At 43.0% G+C, this 15,918-nt stretch overlaps 1 protein-coding gene across 1 annotated transcript in view; it reads right to left on the reverse strand.

Annotated features, from left to right (window-relative positions):
- Positions 1–15,918, reverse strand: part of CLVS1 (clavesin 1) — a 198,848-nt gene that overhangs the window by 171,555 nt on the left and 11,375 nt on the right. The window contains exon 2 of the mRNA XM_045998613.1: positions 14,004–14,634. Within this exon, the coding sequence (XP_045854569.1) occupies positions 14,004–14,461 (458 nt within the window). The 5' untranslated portion in view covers positions 14,462–14,634. The remainder of the gene's footprint in view (positions 1–14,003; positions 14,635–15,918) is intronic.

Consider the following 15,918-nt stretch of genomic DNA (forward strand, 5'->3'; position numbering starts at 1 on the left):
ACCTTGATAGATTTAAACAGGAATTAATTGCAAGCAATAACAATGACAATAACAATGGGATCGAATAAGTGGTAGGACTAAAACAATAGACAGCAATATTTTTTAAAGATGGGTAAGTTCAGAGAGAAATTTTCTTCTATTATTCTGGATGAGAATGGAGAGATTGACTGACTCTGGAACAGCAAAATCTACTGGTAAAACAACTGTATTGAAATTTAGAAGATCACATGTAAAATAATAGGAACAGATAGCTTCTAAACCCAAAGCGTAGAAGCAAGGAAAAGCATGAAAAGAATAAAACCTGCTTAGACCAAGAAAAAACAATGTTTAATGAGAGCAGGTTAACAAAGCATGGCACTGTCACGGACTCCTGGTGGGCAGAGAGACTGGAACACCATTTCTGGAAGGCAATTTGACTATATACACAAAGGGCCATAAAAGTGTTCATTGCTTATTAATTCAACCTCCCGGAATTTATCCTAAGGGGGAGAAAGTAAAGATGTGGAGAAATATTTATATAGAGACATTCCTTATATCATTATTTCTACTTGTCAAAGATTAAAAATAGCCTAATGTCTAAATTATTTGAGTTTTAAACTATTCAATCATTATTTTGTGCCCAATGTATATTGAATAAACTAATACAGTGATATGATATAATTTTAAGAAAAAAATTCAGAATAATAAAAAGTACATGACGTCTACTGAGTGTTAAGTAGGATCAGTCATTTTTCTGAGCCTTTTCTTATAGTAATCCCTTTAATGCTCATGATAGCACTTGGAGGTTGATGCTATTATTATCATCATTTTATAGGTGAGGAAATCAAGGTACAGAGTATTCACTTGCTCAGGCTTAGGCAGCTAGTAGGTAGAGTTCTGATTCATACCCAGGCAATCCGGCCACAGTGTTGAGCTCTTTACCACTGTGTTGTCCTAACTAGATTTAGGCCAATTGTGTGTGTGTGTGTGTCTGTGTGTGTCTGTGTTCGTGCAAAATATACCTTAATTCTCAATGTCAATGGTTATAGCTAAGTAGAGGGATGATGAATAATTTTTAATATACTAACACTTTCTCCATTTTCATGATTTTTATCCATTTTCATGATTTTCTCCAATGAAAATGGTGACTCTTATAACCACACAACCTTTCATGTAAAGGATAAAGCCATGAGCCCATTTGACAATCATTCTATAATATTATCCCAGTAGGGTGTTTGCCTGCCCAGTACACCAAGCAGTTGTACTCACACGTAAACCAGCAGATGAATACACTAATGGGGAGGCCTTAAACTTCTCTGGGTTGTGAACGGCTTGAGAATCTGGTGGAAGCTGGGTCCCATTTCCCCCAATATGTGAATCAGGAGATTCACATATTCCCAGTAGCCGATTGTAGACCCAAAGTCCCTGCCCTCTTAAGAACAGACACTTCTCCAATGAAGACATACAAATGGCTATCAGACACATGAAAAAATGTTCATCATCACTAGCCATCAGGGAGATTCAAATCAAAACCACAGTGAGATACCACCTTACACCAGTTAGAATGGCCAAAATTAGCAAGACAGGAAACAACGTGTGTGGGAGAGGATGTGGAGAAAGGGGAACCCTCTTACACTGTTGGTGGGAATGCAAGTTGGTGCAGCCACTTTGGAGAACAGTGTGGAGATTCCTTAAGAAATTAAAAATAGAGGGGCACCTAGGTGGCTCAGTGGGTTAAAGCCTCTGCCTTCGGCTCAGGTCATGATCTCAGGGTCCTGGGATCGAGTCCCCCATCGGGCTCTCTGCTCAGCAGGGAGCCTGCTTCCTCCTCTCTCTCTCTGTCTGCCTCTCTGCCTACTTGTGATCTCTGTCAAATAAATAAATAAAATCTTAAAAAAAAAAAGAAATTAAAAATAGAGCTTCCCTATGACCCTGTGATTGCACTACTGGGTATTTACCCCAAAGATACAGATGTAGTGAAAAGAAGGGCCATCTTTTCAACGGACGAATGGATAAGGAAGATGTGGTCCATATACACTATGGAGTACTATGCCTCCATCAGAAAGGATGAATACCCAACTTTTGTATCAACATGGATGGGACTGGAAGAGATAATGCTGAGTGAAATAAGTCAAGCAGAGAGAGTCAATTATCATATGGTTTCATTTATTTGTGGAGCATAACAAATATCATAGAGGACATAGGGAGATGGAGAGGAGAAGGGAGTTGGGGGAAATTGGAAGGGGAGATGAAACATGAGAGACTATGGACTCTGGAAAACAATCTGAGGGTTTTGAAGGGGCGGGGGGTGGGAGGTTGGGGGGGCCTGGTGGTGGGTATAATGGAGGGCACGTATTGCATGGAGCATTGGGTGTGGTGCATAAACAATGAATTCCGTTATGCTGAAAAGAAATAAATAAAAAGAAATATTGAAAGCAAAAAAAAAAAAAAAGAATGACCCAAGTTAAGGTGCCTTGCTTTATCCACAGCTTCAACTTCCTGGCCCACTGCAAAGAACAAGGAAGAAAGCACCTCCCGTGTTTCTCTCCCTGACTAAGGTGTCTTTGACCGGATGATCTTTGCCAGTGTCCCTGCCCCTGTCCCTTCCTCTGGGTGACTGGGTACTAAAGGGACCAAACAATAGAAATTCAAATCTATCAATATAAAAACCATGGCCATGGTGAGGCAGTTGGGGTCCTGTAATACATGAGAAGAGAGTAGTAGCTCCAGGGAGGGGCTGAAGGGGATAGACTCCGTGACCATGCTGTGTGAATCACTTGGGAGTAGGTGTGCCAAGAAGACAGGCATATAATAAAAAATAAACAGAAAAATAAGCTACTTTATTTTGCCTAGTATATTCTTGATGAGAGACAAAGGCTTATATTTTAATGCTAGGAAAGTCAAAAAATGAAAATACAAAGGATAAAAAAGAAAATCGATACAAAGGATAGTTACCACTTTGACAAAAATGGGTTTTAATCCAAATATAAATGACGATATAGTTCCTTTCCTGCTAGGCTGAGGGAAGTATTATAGGGAAGAAAGATACATAAGTCAGAGGGGTATATTGTACATGAATCCAAGGTTAGAGAAACCTTGGAAGAAAAATTGCTCAGGTTTTCAGTTTTGCGCAGTTCCACGTAGATGCTACAATGGAAGGGCCTTCATGCCCTGCCTGCTGGTGCTTTAGGCAGAACCATATTTCTGAGCATATAGATGAGATGTTATAAAATTCATGCCCCACTATAGCTCATTTACTTTATCCCTTGGGATTCCCAAGAAGTCCTCATCCAAAGCATAGAATTCAACAAACTCGGTTTTCTGATGTCCTAGCCCACAGAAAATTAGGTAGGAGAGAGGGTTTTGAAGCAACCCCACTAAGAGTCATAAATTAAGAGCTAAGAGGAGATGTCTCCTCCCCCAAAAAAAGGATTAGGAAGCATATGGATCAAGCCAGTATGGGCCACGTGGCATAAGGGCGAGCCCATATGCCCCAGAAATAGCCATCCTGATAGCTGTATTTCTTAGCCCAGGGTATAGTAATTTATATGCATCACATTCACTACTTGTCATGAAGAAAGTGTTCAGTTATATTTAACAAGGTAGGGAGTAAAAAATGCACTGTGTTTGCTTTTTAACCAAAACTGAATAAGATAAAACTTTAAAATTGGCCCATAGAAGGCAGCCCTCAACTATTTGAAGACTTCACACCACTAGAATACCCTCTTCCCTTACAAAGATAGAAGGTAAATGAGGCGTTACAGTATTATTCTGGGAGATTTCACAGATTAAATATCAAACTGCAACGCTCTGCCTACAGGGGTGTAATATATTAATCAATATGCATGCTATAAAATTATACGATGGATTAACTCATCAGAAACTCATGGGGAAATGTGCGATGAACAAAATCTACAAAAACCTGTCCAGGTGAGGAGGACACGAAGTAGAAATCAGAAAGCATTCACTAAGAACGAGCCAGGGGATCAGGTTCCCATTCCCTGACCTCTGCAGGGAAGGTAGCACAATGAACAGTGATGCTTTCTAAACGCGAAGTCTTTTCTTAACTTGGTCTGATGCACAATGACACAGCTAGAACACAGAATTTGAGAGATGAGAGAAAATGATGGTAGTCATGCACTTCACACCATTAAGGGGTGATAGGCACCTGAGCTCGTCACATGGTGGATGGAGCCCCTGGGGAACCCACAATATTGGCTCCGATTTGGGGCCTGGGTTGCTCGTGATGCTTCTACAACAATCTGGATCTCCCTTCTGTCATGCTGAGAAGCACTGGACATGGGGTACCCAGAGCACCCCAGCCTCTTCTTCCTTCCTTCCCAAGTTCAACTGCACACAGCTCCAGTCCCCTCCACAAGAGTGTTGTCATTGAGAAGAGTCTAGAAAGAGCCTCTCTGATTGGGCTTTCCGTCATTCCAAACTTCTCCCCACAAGTCAGCCTAAGGGACTCTACTGAGCCGTACTCTGTACCCATGGATACCAAGAAGGAAAAAATAGCGTTCTGCCTCCAGGAGCTTCCCTGCAGCCTGAAAAAGTGTGCGGCAAAGATGAGTGTGGCAAGAATTTGGGGAAGAACAAAGGAGAGATCAGTGCTGCCCCAGCCAGGGGCAAAGCTTCTTAGCACGAATATGAGCTTTGAAGGATGAGTGGCACTTGGTTTGTTCTTAAGCCTAAATCCCAAATTCCTTAGGGGAAGCCTGGATAACTCCTGGCCTCGCCTACCTCCTCAGTTTCCTCTCTCCCTCTGTGAGCCCTCAGAGTCTATGCTCAGTGCAACTCACCAAGGCTCTCCCCACAGGACAGGCTCGCTCTCACCCTAGGTCCCTGCAAAGTGCGCTCTTTCTGTCTCAACAGTCTTCCTCACATTCACTTTCCTCTACTATTTAATTTTACTTCCTGGAGTCAGCTCATGCCCCCAGGATGCCTCTTTTCAGTGATCCTGGAGGGTCTGTGCTTGCCTCATGAGAGGCATGACGACTAAGTAGAAGAATCTGCAGAAGCAAAGGCTGGGGAGGGCTGGGACGAACAGGGGGAGGGGAAGGAGAGGAGGGAGAGCCCTCTGACTTGAGCAGATGACGTCCTTCGGATAAGAAAAGCAATGCCAAATTCTTAAGGTTTTATTTGGCGCAACGTGTGATGAAGAGACTGAACCAGCTTTATTAAGGAGCGATTAAAGACTTCTGAGCAGGAATTCCACAATGAATTCTGAGGAGAAATTCAGTGACACAATCCCTAAGAGCAGACCTCAGATATAATCAGGCATCACAACGAAGGAGAAAGGGAAATATTCACACCGCTAACCAGTCTTGTGATTTCATCCAGATGAAATACCCTCTTTCTAAAGCAAGGATAACAGTATCTCCTTCACAAATGGTTTGTGAGGATTAAGTTAAATAATACAGCTCAAGGAGACGCTCGATGCCAGGGAACGTTCCTACTGTGAACATTCTCAAATCCCGAAAGGCACTCGGTGTTCCTTGTGGGAACGCCACCTTTGCAATTAGATCCCGAGACACTCAGCAAGAAGTGCTGGAGATAGGGAAGACTTAGAGGCAAAGGGAAGAGAAAAATGATGAGAAACAGGAGGAGAATGAGCAACGAAAAAACAACACATCACTTTAAAGCCTTCACAAAAAAATGTACCCTCTCTTTATTTTCCTGTCCGGCGCTACATTTTGCCGGTAGAGTAGCAATAACTTCTACTGCTTTATAGTACACTCACAATAAATGGCTTCTGAGCCTGATTTACCACCTCAGGGAAGTGCAGGCATTTAATCATTCCAGCAGCTGCTCAAGGTTCTGAACATCCCCGTTCAGGAGCGATTATCGAGGAACCATACTGAAAGGGTAAGAGAGCTGGTGGCTTCTTAAAGCGCTGAGTTTCGGGGTTCAGGGGCTGTGGGGGTTGAAGTCCGGACAGATGCCAAGGGGCTTCCTTCTCAGTGCTGCATTATCCTCCTTGTAAAGGAGATCAGGAGATGCTCCCCGGTTTACTGAGAACCAGGGAAAGTGGTTCATCGCCCAGAAGAGCGTCACGTTGTACAGGGCCTTTTCCTGTAAAGTGCTCTTTCCGGAAGTCAGCCTTATTCATGAGAAAAACAACAGCGAACACAGCATACAGGCAACCCCATGCTTAAGAAATTGCCCTTTCCCCATGCCCTCTTTTCCCGATGCTGGCATTCACGAGACCCAGACCCAGGTCACGCCCCGACAGCAGCACGATTTGAAGTCAAGGACTTGAGAGCGAGCTTGGTGTTGGCTGCGTTATCCGGGTCATGCCCTGAGAAGGAAGCAGTTATTCTTAGGCCCTCAAATTTCTAGCCATCGGAGGAGACTTTTTTTATCTGCAAGGTAATGAGGGTCGTGTCTTGTAATCTCCTGGGCTTCTAAGTGTGAATTTGGGAGGAACAGCTGGCCTGGAAAGATACGTTGTCAGTAAAAGCTGGCTCTCCCAGTCCTTGGGGCCCCTTCTCACTACGCAGCTGCCTTGCTTTCACAACATGCGGCCAGAGCCCTGTGACATCAGACATGTCTCCGAGGGCCAGCCCTCCTGTCAGGCAGAGGCGTCATCTCTGAGCAGACCCGGAAGGGACTGGTGTTAGCTTCCTATCTTACTGATACGTCTGTTATCAGTAAGATACAGAGCCCTCCTGAATGTCTGATTTAGTGGCCCCCAAATTTGGCAAATGAGTTCGATCTGAGATCCTGCCTGTTTTAGCTACGTCCCAGGGGTGTGATCTTGGATAGCTTACCTAACCTCTGTGAGCCTTAATTTTATCATCTCTAAACTAAGGATATTGAAAGGGTATTACCGTCTGCCACATGGTTAGCATTTGGCAAGCAAGTTTGATTTGTTGGTTGTAATAGCCCTCCTCTGTTCCTTTTTGCTCATTTCCAAGCTCATCACAATTGGAAAGCTGATCACTACCAGAGCAATTCCGGGAATGTATCTGTAGGAAGAACAGACGGTGAAATCCTTTTCTCAAACCTCTCTCAACAGGCTCCGTGTTCTGGAGCTCCTGGCCTCCACTGGGCCTGCCGGGTCTCTGCTCCCCTCCCCAATGCTCGGCATGGCTTAAAAACTTGTCCCCTCTTGTGCCACAAGTTCTTAAACTGATGACAGCAAACGGAATGAGGCGCAGACCCCCTGCTACTTACAAAAAGCTCTTCCGTGCTCTTGCAAAAGCTAAAGGTAAACCTCAATCAACTGGCTTATTTATAGTTTGAAGAGTTATATCCCACCTACTGCCTCGGGGTTTTAATCAGAAGAAAGAACCTACTTAATGTTCATCTCCCACTGCCAGATCACGCCACAGAGCTGTCGGAACGATTGCCACGTCAGCCTTTTGGAGGTTGCCACAGGTCAGCAATAAGCCCTGATGTCTGAAGGAGCTCACTAGCTCCAGCATATCCATCAGATAAATTACTGCCTGGCACGAGGGGATGAGGAGCAGCTGAGTGCCTTCCCAGAAAAACAAAAAACAAAACAACAACAACAACAAAACCCCCAAAACAAACAAACAAAGAAACAGTGAGTGGGAAAGAACCCGTCCCTAAGAACAGACAGCTTCCAGCTTGTTTTCTACATTATAAAGCAAATATGACAGTGTCCTTGCTTTCAGAACTGGAAGGGCGAGAAGGTCAGTTCCCTGGTAGATTTCATCTTCCAGTCATTGAATGCCTGGAGGGACTCTGGGTGGGTGGGGGACTGATGTGAGAAGCTGTCCTGAGAGCCTGAGCTCCCAACAGGAATGCTTCCTTTGGACCCTCAGGAGCTCGCACAGAGCTAGACCACCGCAGCTGGGATGTTTATGGAGCGCATGAAGGAAGGAATGAGGCTTGGGTTCATCTCACAGAAGGACGAGTCTGGCCTCTTGATCAGTGTCTCAGCTGCTTTTGTATTTGCTCAAACTGAAAAAATAAGTCCATCTCTGTTTCCTTTCTTCCGACTCATACTTGGGACTAGGCAGGCCCTTGACACTGAGCCAGAACCATCTCAACTTCCGGTGTACCCAGCTTCTAATGCACGTTCTTTGATGTCTGAGCCCCATTAGAATGCATGCACAAGGAATGGCTTCACTGTGTACCCTGAGCCTCCCGGTGCCTCTCAGCTAGAAGAGGGAACAGAGGAGAAGGTGTGAAAAACCTAGAATTTGGACCCTGGAGCCACACTACCATTTAGCAACGTTCCAGTGATACAGATTTTGATTTGATTTGGGAACTCTTGAGTTCAGTGTAAGAATGAAGACATAGCTAGGGCTTGGCAAAAAAGCATAGCCTGGTGTTAGAACATTTCTAGAACTTTCCTTCAGAGGATCTCAAAGTGGACTCCAGCTACCCTCAGGGCTTTGGAAATGTGAAGGTGGCCTTTTCAATTGCCCCAGTGCCTGGGAGAGGGGATACTAAATATTCCTCAATGTTTACAGTCATATGCATTAAAAACTGAATAGCTCCAAATACCCATTGTGCCCCTTTTGCAAATCAGTGCCACTCAACCCCAGTTTCCACCCACTGTGACTCACAGCACTCATCCACACACACGTCCACCACCAGGAAATCCACTCACAGCCTTTCAGATGCTGCATGGATGTTCTGAAATATCTAATCACTCAGGGGCTGAACAATTGGCTCCAGATGTCTTTGGAGCTTGGAATTAGAAGCTCTGAGTCTAGTTTTTCCATTGATGAGTCATTTAGTTCCTTGATTAGAAAGTATCTTCTCCTCTTCAAACCTCTTCTTTGTCATCTGTCCCTTAGCGATACTCTCCAAATGGTTAATGAGCATTAAATCAGAAAATGTACATGGAAATGCTTGGGAACCATAAGGTTCTGTGCAATTGTTAGAGTATACAGGTATTCAGTATTATGTACTATAATATAATTGACCAGGAGCCAATTTAGGGATTTTCTCTTTTGAAATCTGATTAGCCCTTGCCAAGCCATATTGAAGCCTGAGGCACAAGGGAAAAAAAAAATCACTAATCTTATCCTGCCTTCTTTAAAGTTTTGACATTTTGTTCGTGATGGACTTTTTGTATTAATTTTGATTTAAAAAAATTTTTGAAAAAAATATTTCTTTTGATTACTTAGTGCTTTGGTGCCCCCTCTAAATTTTACACCCCAGGGAAATGCCCTAGTCCCTCACCTTTGTGCTGAAAGCTTGGCTCCCTAATCTTCCAACCAGTAGGTCGCTCTTTAGTCCAAACCTCTGGCCCTTGTTCTGTATGGTGGGGAAAGAGAGCCTACAAGATTCACTGCCTTCTTATAAGAACTCTATATACCTGAAGGTAGTGATCAAGTTGTCTATTGACCCCCTTTTCGCTCTATTGAATTGCCCTTACTCAGTTCTTCCTTCTGGTGCCCCAGCTTCCTGCAAGAACCAACTAGTTTTCAAACTGGTTGCTCATTTCTAAGCTTTTTAATTGTAAGAAACCAATAATACACTGACCAAAGAATATCCACTGTTATTTTATATATTATTACATTCAATGTATTTCCAACTGTTTTCCCCCATTTAAGTAGTTGGGGACCAGCTGGTCTATACCGGGCCCTACAGGATACTATCGTAGTCTATTGTGGGGTTTTTATTGTCTGGATACTCCTTCCCAAATGCCTTTATTATAGCCTGAGAATGTAATAGACACTATAGGGAGGGATGCTAAGGCCAGATGATTTCTCACAGTCTCCTGGCCACAGCTGAGTTACCCAAGAGCACTTTGAAGCATGGTGGCTTGGGTCTCTGTTGCATTTTTTTGTACTTTTCAAGGTGGAGGAAACTTGGTCATGGTTCAAATCCTACTATTTGGATTTGGAAAGTACAACTTGTGACTGACTCAGTATCCTAGATAATTTGTCTGATTGGAAATTTTTTTTTAAAGAAAAAACGCCGTTAGTTGGTTTTTGGACACCAACTAGTGTTAACCTATGATCATCATCACCCCCATTTTAGGTGAGAAACAGGGTAATAAGGAATTAAGCAACTTGCTCAGAATCCCAGGGCTAGTGAGAAGGCAACTGGGCTATGAAGCTGGCTGTCTGGCTTCGGAGTTTCTGGGTGCATTTAATCACCGTTCCATTATGCCTCTAAGACACCATCAAGTAGGGCAATTGGGGTTAATCCTTGTAACAGCTCCGTATGCCAGATAGTACATCCATTTCCACCTAGTGAAATGGAGACTCCCGAATGTCGAATAACTTAACCAAGCTTTACTCTTCCTCAGCTGTATGTATGGGTCTATCGGGCTGGAGGACCAGGTACAAGTATGCGAACCAGAAAGAAATGAGAAATGGATTTCTTTTTTATCAGCTCGTAAGAGGCAAACTGAGTTTAGGTGAGAAAGGGCAAAGGGCTCATTGAGCGGTGGTATTCCTCCCCCTATATCTCCAGTAGGCACCAAGCAGGTGAGCTGAAACGTAAATTCTGCTAGCCCAGAAAGTGCCAACATTATTTTATGAATAACTAGGTGAGTGCTGATTTCCTCTAACTCATTTCAGTGCAGCCTGGCAGTCTCAGGAAGTATAGAAGCCACACAGCCCTCCACTGAGGCCCATTTCTGGGGGAGGCCTGATCATGCTCGGGGAGCCCACAACTCTGGCCCTTCAGCTGGCACTGAACCCAGGCCCACAGAGCCCCCCGCATGTGTCTGAAGGACATTTCCTATCGCTCACCGCTCTGCGCTTTTGTTCATGCTGTCTGGGTTTAGATGAATGAGATTTACATGGTTTTAATAAATATTAATAACCATTTTAATCTCCATAAACCTTTCATATGAGACATGCAAATTGCTTTCCAGTCATCTTAGGTGCCCAATGAGAGTGAAGTAATAATTTTGCAAAGCTGTGCCAACTCTTCCGGACCTTTCGGGCCCCATTTAGGTTGGGTCTGTGTGACAGGGATCATGTTCCGGGAGAAAACAAAGAAGTACTTAGGATGGGCGTGCAGGCAGACGGCACCCACTGGCCCATTTTCGTTTTCAGGTATTGTACTCCTGTCTATCTTTATGTATCTACCATCCATGGCTGATTATTTTTGTAGGGAGTATTTTATAATATTAATAATAATACTAGCTAATATTTATTGCGTGCTTACCATGTGCCAAACAATGAGTTGTGTTCCTCAAGTGCATTTTTTCATTCCATCCTCCCAACTGCATTATTAGATGACTCTCATCCCCACCTTACAGATGAGAAAACTGAGTCTCAAAGAATTTGCTGGTCCCAGATCATACATCCAGGAAAGCATGTGATAGTCCCTGGGTCCAAACTGAGGTTTGTTTGCTTCTAAGGATCTCTTGCTATCAGTGGGATAGCCTGGTCTTTTACCTCCCTGTTGAAACCAAAAAATTTGGAACAAATAGTAGTGTATAGTTTGGAAAAAAATAAAATGCCTCAAGACTCAGCCTTTGTGGGGTGGGGGAGAGAGTGGGAGGACGAGAGAAAGAGAGAGAGGTTACTTTGAAAAGCCTAGTGAGTTAGACAGCTATAAAGTGAATTTTAAAATCCCTTTTCATCCATCCATAGGATCAGGCTGAATGAGCTTTACAGTCATGGGCCATTAGAGCGGAGGTGTCTCAGGGATTACCTAGCTGGAGCTTCTTACTTTACACTTGAGGAAACTAAGGAACAGAGAACTGTAACTCGTTCAAGGTTATCATAATCACAAACATTTGTTTTATTCTCCTGCAGCTTCGCTTCTTCTTACTATTACTATTTGTTATTACTTATTAACACATTTTGAGATACGTTCGGGCCAATCACTGACACAAAATAAGATATTTTGCCATGATGTATTTTTTTTTATGTATAAATCACTACTTAGCGTCTGAGCAGATGGAAGGTCTAGAACACTTACAACTAAGCGCAAATGGAGACAGCATGATTGCTCTCCGGAATCATCAAAATTGGCCTATTCCAAACGCCAAAATGTTATCGTGCCATTGTCCAAAGGATGGCTGTTTCCTCGGGTATAAGTCTGATGCCCTGTGTCGATGGGCATGTGTGTGTCTCAGAAGGAATTCTCCTGTTGTCAATGTGCTGGCAGGGACCTTGTGTTGACAGAGCAGAAACAAGAAAGGCATTCGGGCCCGGGGGACAGAGCTGACCAAGCGATAGTGTTAAAACCCTGCAATACATCTTCAGGATTAAGTTGCCTGATCCCAGCCTCCCAACCAGAAAATAGCCAGTGGTTCAAAGCTGTCTTACAATATTATCATTTTTAGGAGGAGGAGGAATGATATGAAGTAAGAAAGGGCCATCCTAGAAATTCCTTTTAGTTATTGGGGAGGGATTCTTTGATATATTTTAAAAGTTAAACCTGTGTCTCCCCAGGGACCATAAACACTCCCATGATAATATTTCTGTGAAGACTAAAGTCATCATGCCATGTGCCAAAGAGATAAACACGAAAGTGACAGTTTCCTGCCCTCGAGGAACTTGCGGTCTTGGGAGGAGGCCTAAGGAAGAGTACACAAGTAAATACACAATTACAGTGAAGTCCAGTTAAGACAACTCTCAGGTCAGACTACCGGAGCTTTACGCTCACTCCGTGTTTCACTAGTTATGTGATACTGAGTGACTGACTTAATTTATCAAAGTCTTGTGTCATCAAATGTGACATAGGGATAATAGTATTATCTTTCATGAAAAGTCCTCATTGGATTAAATGAGATAATATATATAAATGCTCAGTAGAGTATATGGTATAAATATTCCAAAATAATAGCAATGTATTCTCCTATTGCAAATGCTTTAGTGGAAATATGAACAAAGGAAGGGCACCTAACTGAGAAGGGTTGGGGGGGAGGATGGAGGAAAACTATACAGGAAAGAAGCATAAAGATGAGTATGAATCAGTAGGCAGACCGTGTCCAGGATGGTTGGAACTGGGATAAGAAGTGGCTGGGCTCTCCTTTCGGTGCCTGATGAGGCAAGTCCAAAGGCTTGGAGACACAGAAAAACGTCAGTTACTCAAGGCAAGGCTTATACTTCCTTCCAGCTGGACCAGAGATCAGGAAGGGCAAAGGGTAACACACAGCAGGAGAGGTACAAGTCACATCATAAAGGGTATTACTTTGCTTTGAAGGCCTTCCAGGTCACTGAAGAATTTTAATCAGCAGAGTGACATCACAGAATTTGGGAAGGGTCACTCCAGCTATGATGTAGACCCAAATGGCTCAGAAAAGAGTAGATCAGAGGCAGGGATGCTAGGTAAGAGTCTGTTACAGAAATTCAAATGAGAAATGATAAGGCTCTCAATTGAGGCAATAACAATGGTTGCAAAGAGAGTTGATGAGATTTGAGAGGTTCTTAAGAAGAAAGGGGCGTGACTTGGCAATTAATTGGATGTGAAGACCAAAGGCAAGAAGCAGCTCAGGATGACACTCAGATTTCTGAACGGAGGGACTGGGTAGATGAAAAGGCAGGGAGAGTATGAGAGATAGTGTGTTCAGTTTGGAACATGCTGAGTTTGGGGGGTTTTATAGGGTTTTCTAGGGTTTTCAGGGAGAGATGCATTTCTGGCACTCAGAAGAAATACAGGATATTAAAGTCATGGAGAGGATCCAAGAAATTATTTATGTGTTGAAAACATTTGATTTAAAACCATCTACTGAATCCATTTTTGTTGTTTTGGTTGTTAAAGATGAGAACATAAAAGACAGAATATATGGTTCTTCTAGAAGACCAGCTTTCAACTTTATTAAAATAAATGACCCACTCTGATTAATAGAATAATAATTTCTAAGGTGTCTTACAATTCTAACACTATGATTCTATTGTTCCAAACCACAATCGTGAATCCAGAATTGCCTTCTGATCACGAATAATCTTGTGGCCTTAAATCATCTTTTCTTGCCTGGTGAAATGAAAATATATATATATATTTAATAAAGCCCCCACATCACACATTTTTTACCTTTTTTGAAAACAAAAGCCATAGAACCCCAAACATGCATTGAGGATGCTTACGAAAAGGAAAAACCAAGTAAAGACACTATCTACATTTACCTACTCTGATCCCAATTGGCAGCAAAGAGCAGAAGAATCTTCCTGCCGTAGTGATCACGGTTTTCCAGCACTCCAGGGAACCCATCGATGAGAGCCCTCTTAATGCCAGGGTCATCAGCCTTGAAGTTTTTGAACATGTCCAGGTTGAGCTGACGGTACTGAAAGTACTGGGCCAGGAGTCTGAAGGCATCTGCTTGGTGAAACTTCCTGGCTCGGAGAAATCTCAGGATGAAGGCATCATCTGTACGTAAAAACCCAATGTCAGGTCTGGTGATGATCATGTCCCTGACTTGCTGGATATCCTGATGTAAGACGTCTGGGTTCTCATTCAGTTCCAGGCGAGCTTTCTCTATAGTCTCTGGACTGAGTCCGGCCTGTAAATGGGTCATCTTGGCCGAATCTCCTTTCCGAAACGTGCTTAATTTCTGATATTTTGGAAGAATGGAGACTGGTCCCATTCACCTGATGGTCTGCTGAAATCGGGGCCCATTCAACAATTTCGTTACTACCAAGTTGCCACCAAAGCAGACAAATAAATGGTCTTCTTTCTGTTCTTGGAGAGCAGTAGGACATTCAGGTCTTATGTGGTGGGGGCCATCCAAAAAAGAAGCAACGCTGAGACCATTTCTTACTGCAAAACAAATGCACACAAGAGAGATGAAACACTGATGATAAAATGTCTGGGCAAATTAATTACAACTGAGATAGAAAAGCAGTATTGTGCTGGGGGGTTGATTAGACTAGGTCTCCAAAGAATGAAGGGTAAATTATCTTTAAAATGGTGTAATTGGGGTTCCTGGGTGGCTCAGTCTTTGGACATCTGCCTTAGGGTCAGATCATGATCCCAAGGTCCTGGGATCAGCCCCACATGGGGCTCCCAGGTCTGCTTCTACCTCTCCCACTCCCCCTGCTTGTGTTCCCTCCCTTGCTGTCTCTCTCTCTGTCAAATAAATAAGTAAAATCTTAAAAAATAAATAAATAAATAAATAAAATCATGTAATTGGCAGAATTTTATCCTTGACATCCTGAATGCATCATATGCGAATTTTTGAAAGATGTTTGGGAACTTCTTAGTTACACTGACTGGTTAACATAACAGAGTATGGTCAGATTAGTTAATAGATGGCTCTTTCATTAATTACTTTAAGAAACAGTACGAAGAGAGAAAGATCCCCCCTCTGCGGCAGCCTGTTTTATGGGGCTATTCACAGCCCTAGAAATTATGGCCGCCGTACAATTTATTGCTCCACATTAGCCTCTTTTCTCAATCGGAAGTACCTTTCACAGAAATATCCGCTCCCCCCTACCTTTTTAAAAGGCAGTAGTTTGCATCCCAACAATAAAAAGGGACTGTTAAAGGTCACTGTAACCTAACCCCACAGGTACCTAATTACTCAAAACTGAGCTAACAATGGCCTGGGGGAAGGGGGAGGGTGGCTGCCTTTTGGCTGGAAACCTGACCTTCCATAATCAAATTCAATGGCAGTGAGAAAGAATGCTCACATGTGGACATTATGAGCAGCTTTATTGTTTGCCTTTGTTACTCTCCCGTAGCAAAGGCAAAGGGACTTGAAACCCAGGATGCCTCCCTGCTCCCATTTTTTATGATTTTCTTGCTATTGTTTTACTTATGATAATAATTGAATCTCCTCAGATACATCTCTTTTGACTTCTACACTTCCTTCTACAGGGGAACACCCATTTTTCTCATTTTAAATATAAAATGCCCTCAGACATCTGTTTGATGTAACCCAGAATTGCAAAAATCAGAAGACACGCTAGGTGTAAATGAACCTGAAGGCATGTGTTTTTTTCCCCAGGTCTACAGTATTTGCAATGAGAGGCAGAATATTTATACCCAGACTAATTATTATGGGTACTTTTTTATCATACAAAATAATTTAGAAGACAAAAA

The sequence above is a fragment of the Meles meles genome, chromosome 1 (genome assembly GCF_922984935.1).
Source record: "Meles meles chromosome 1, mMelMel3.1 paternal haplotype, whole genome shotgun sequence".
Lineage (NCBI taxonomy): Eukaryota > Metazoa > Chordata > Mammalia > Carnivora > Mustelidae > Meles > Meles meles.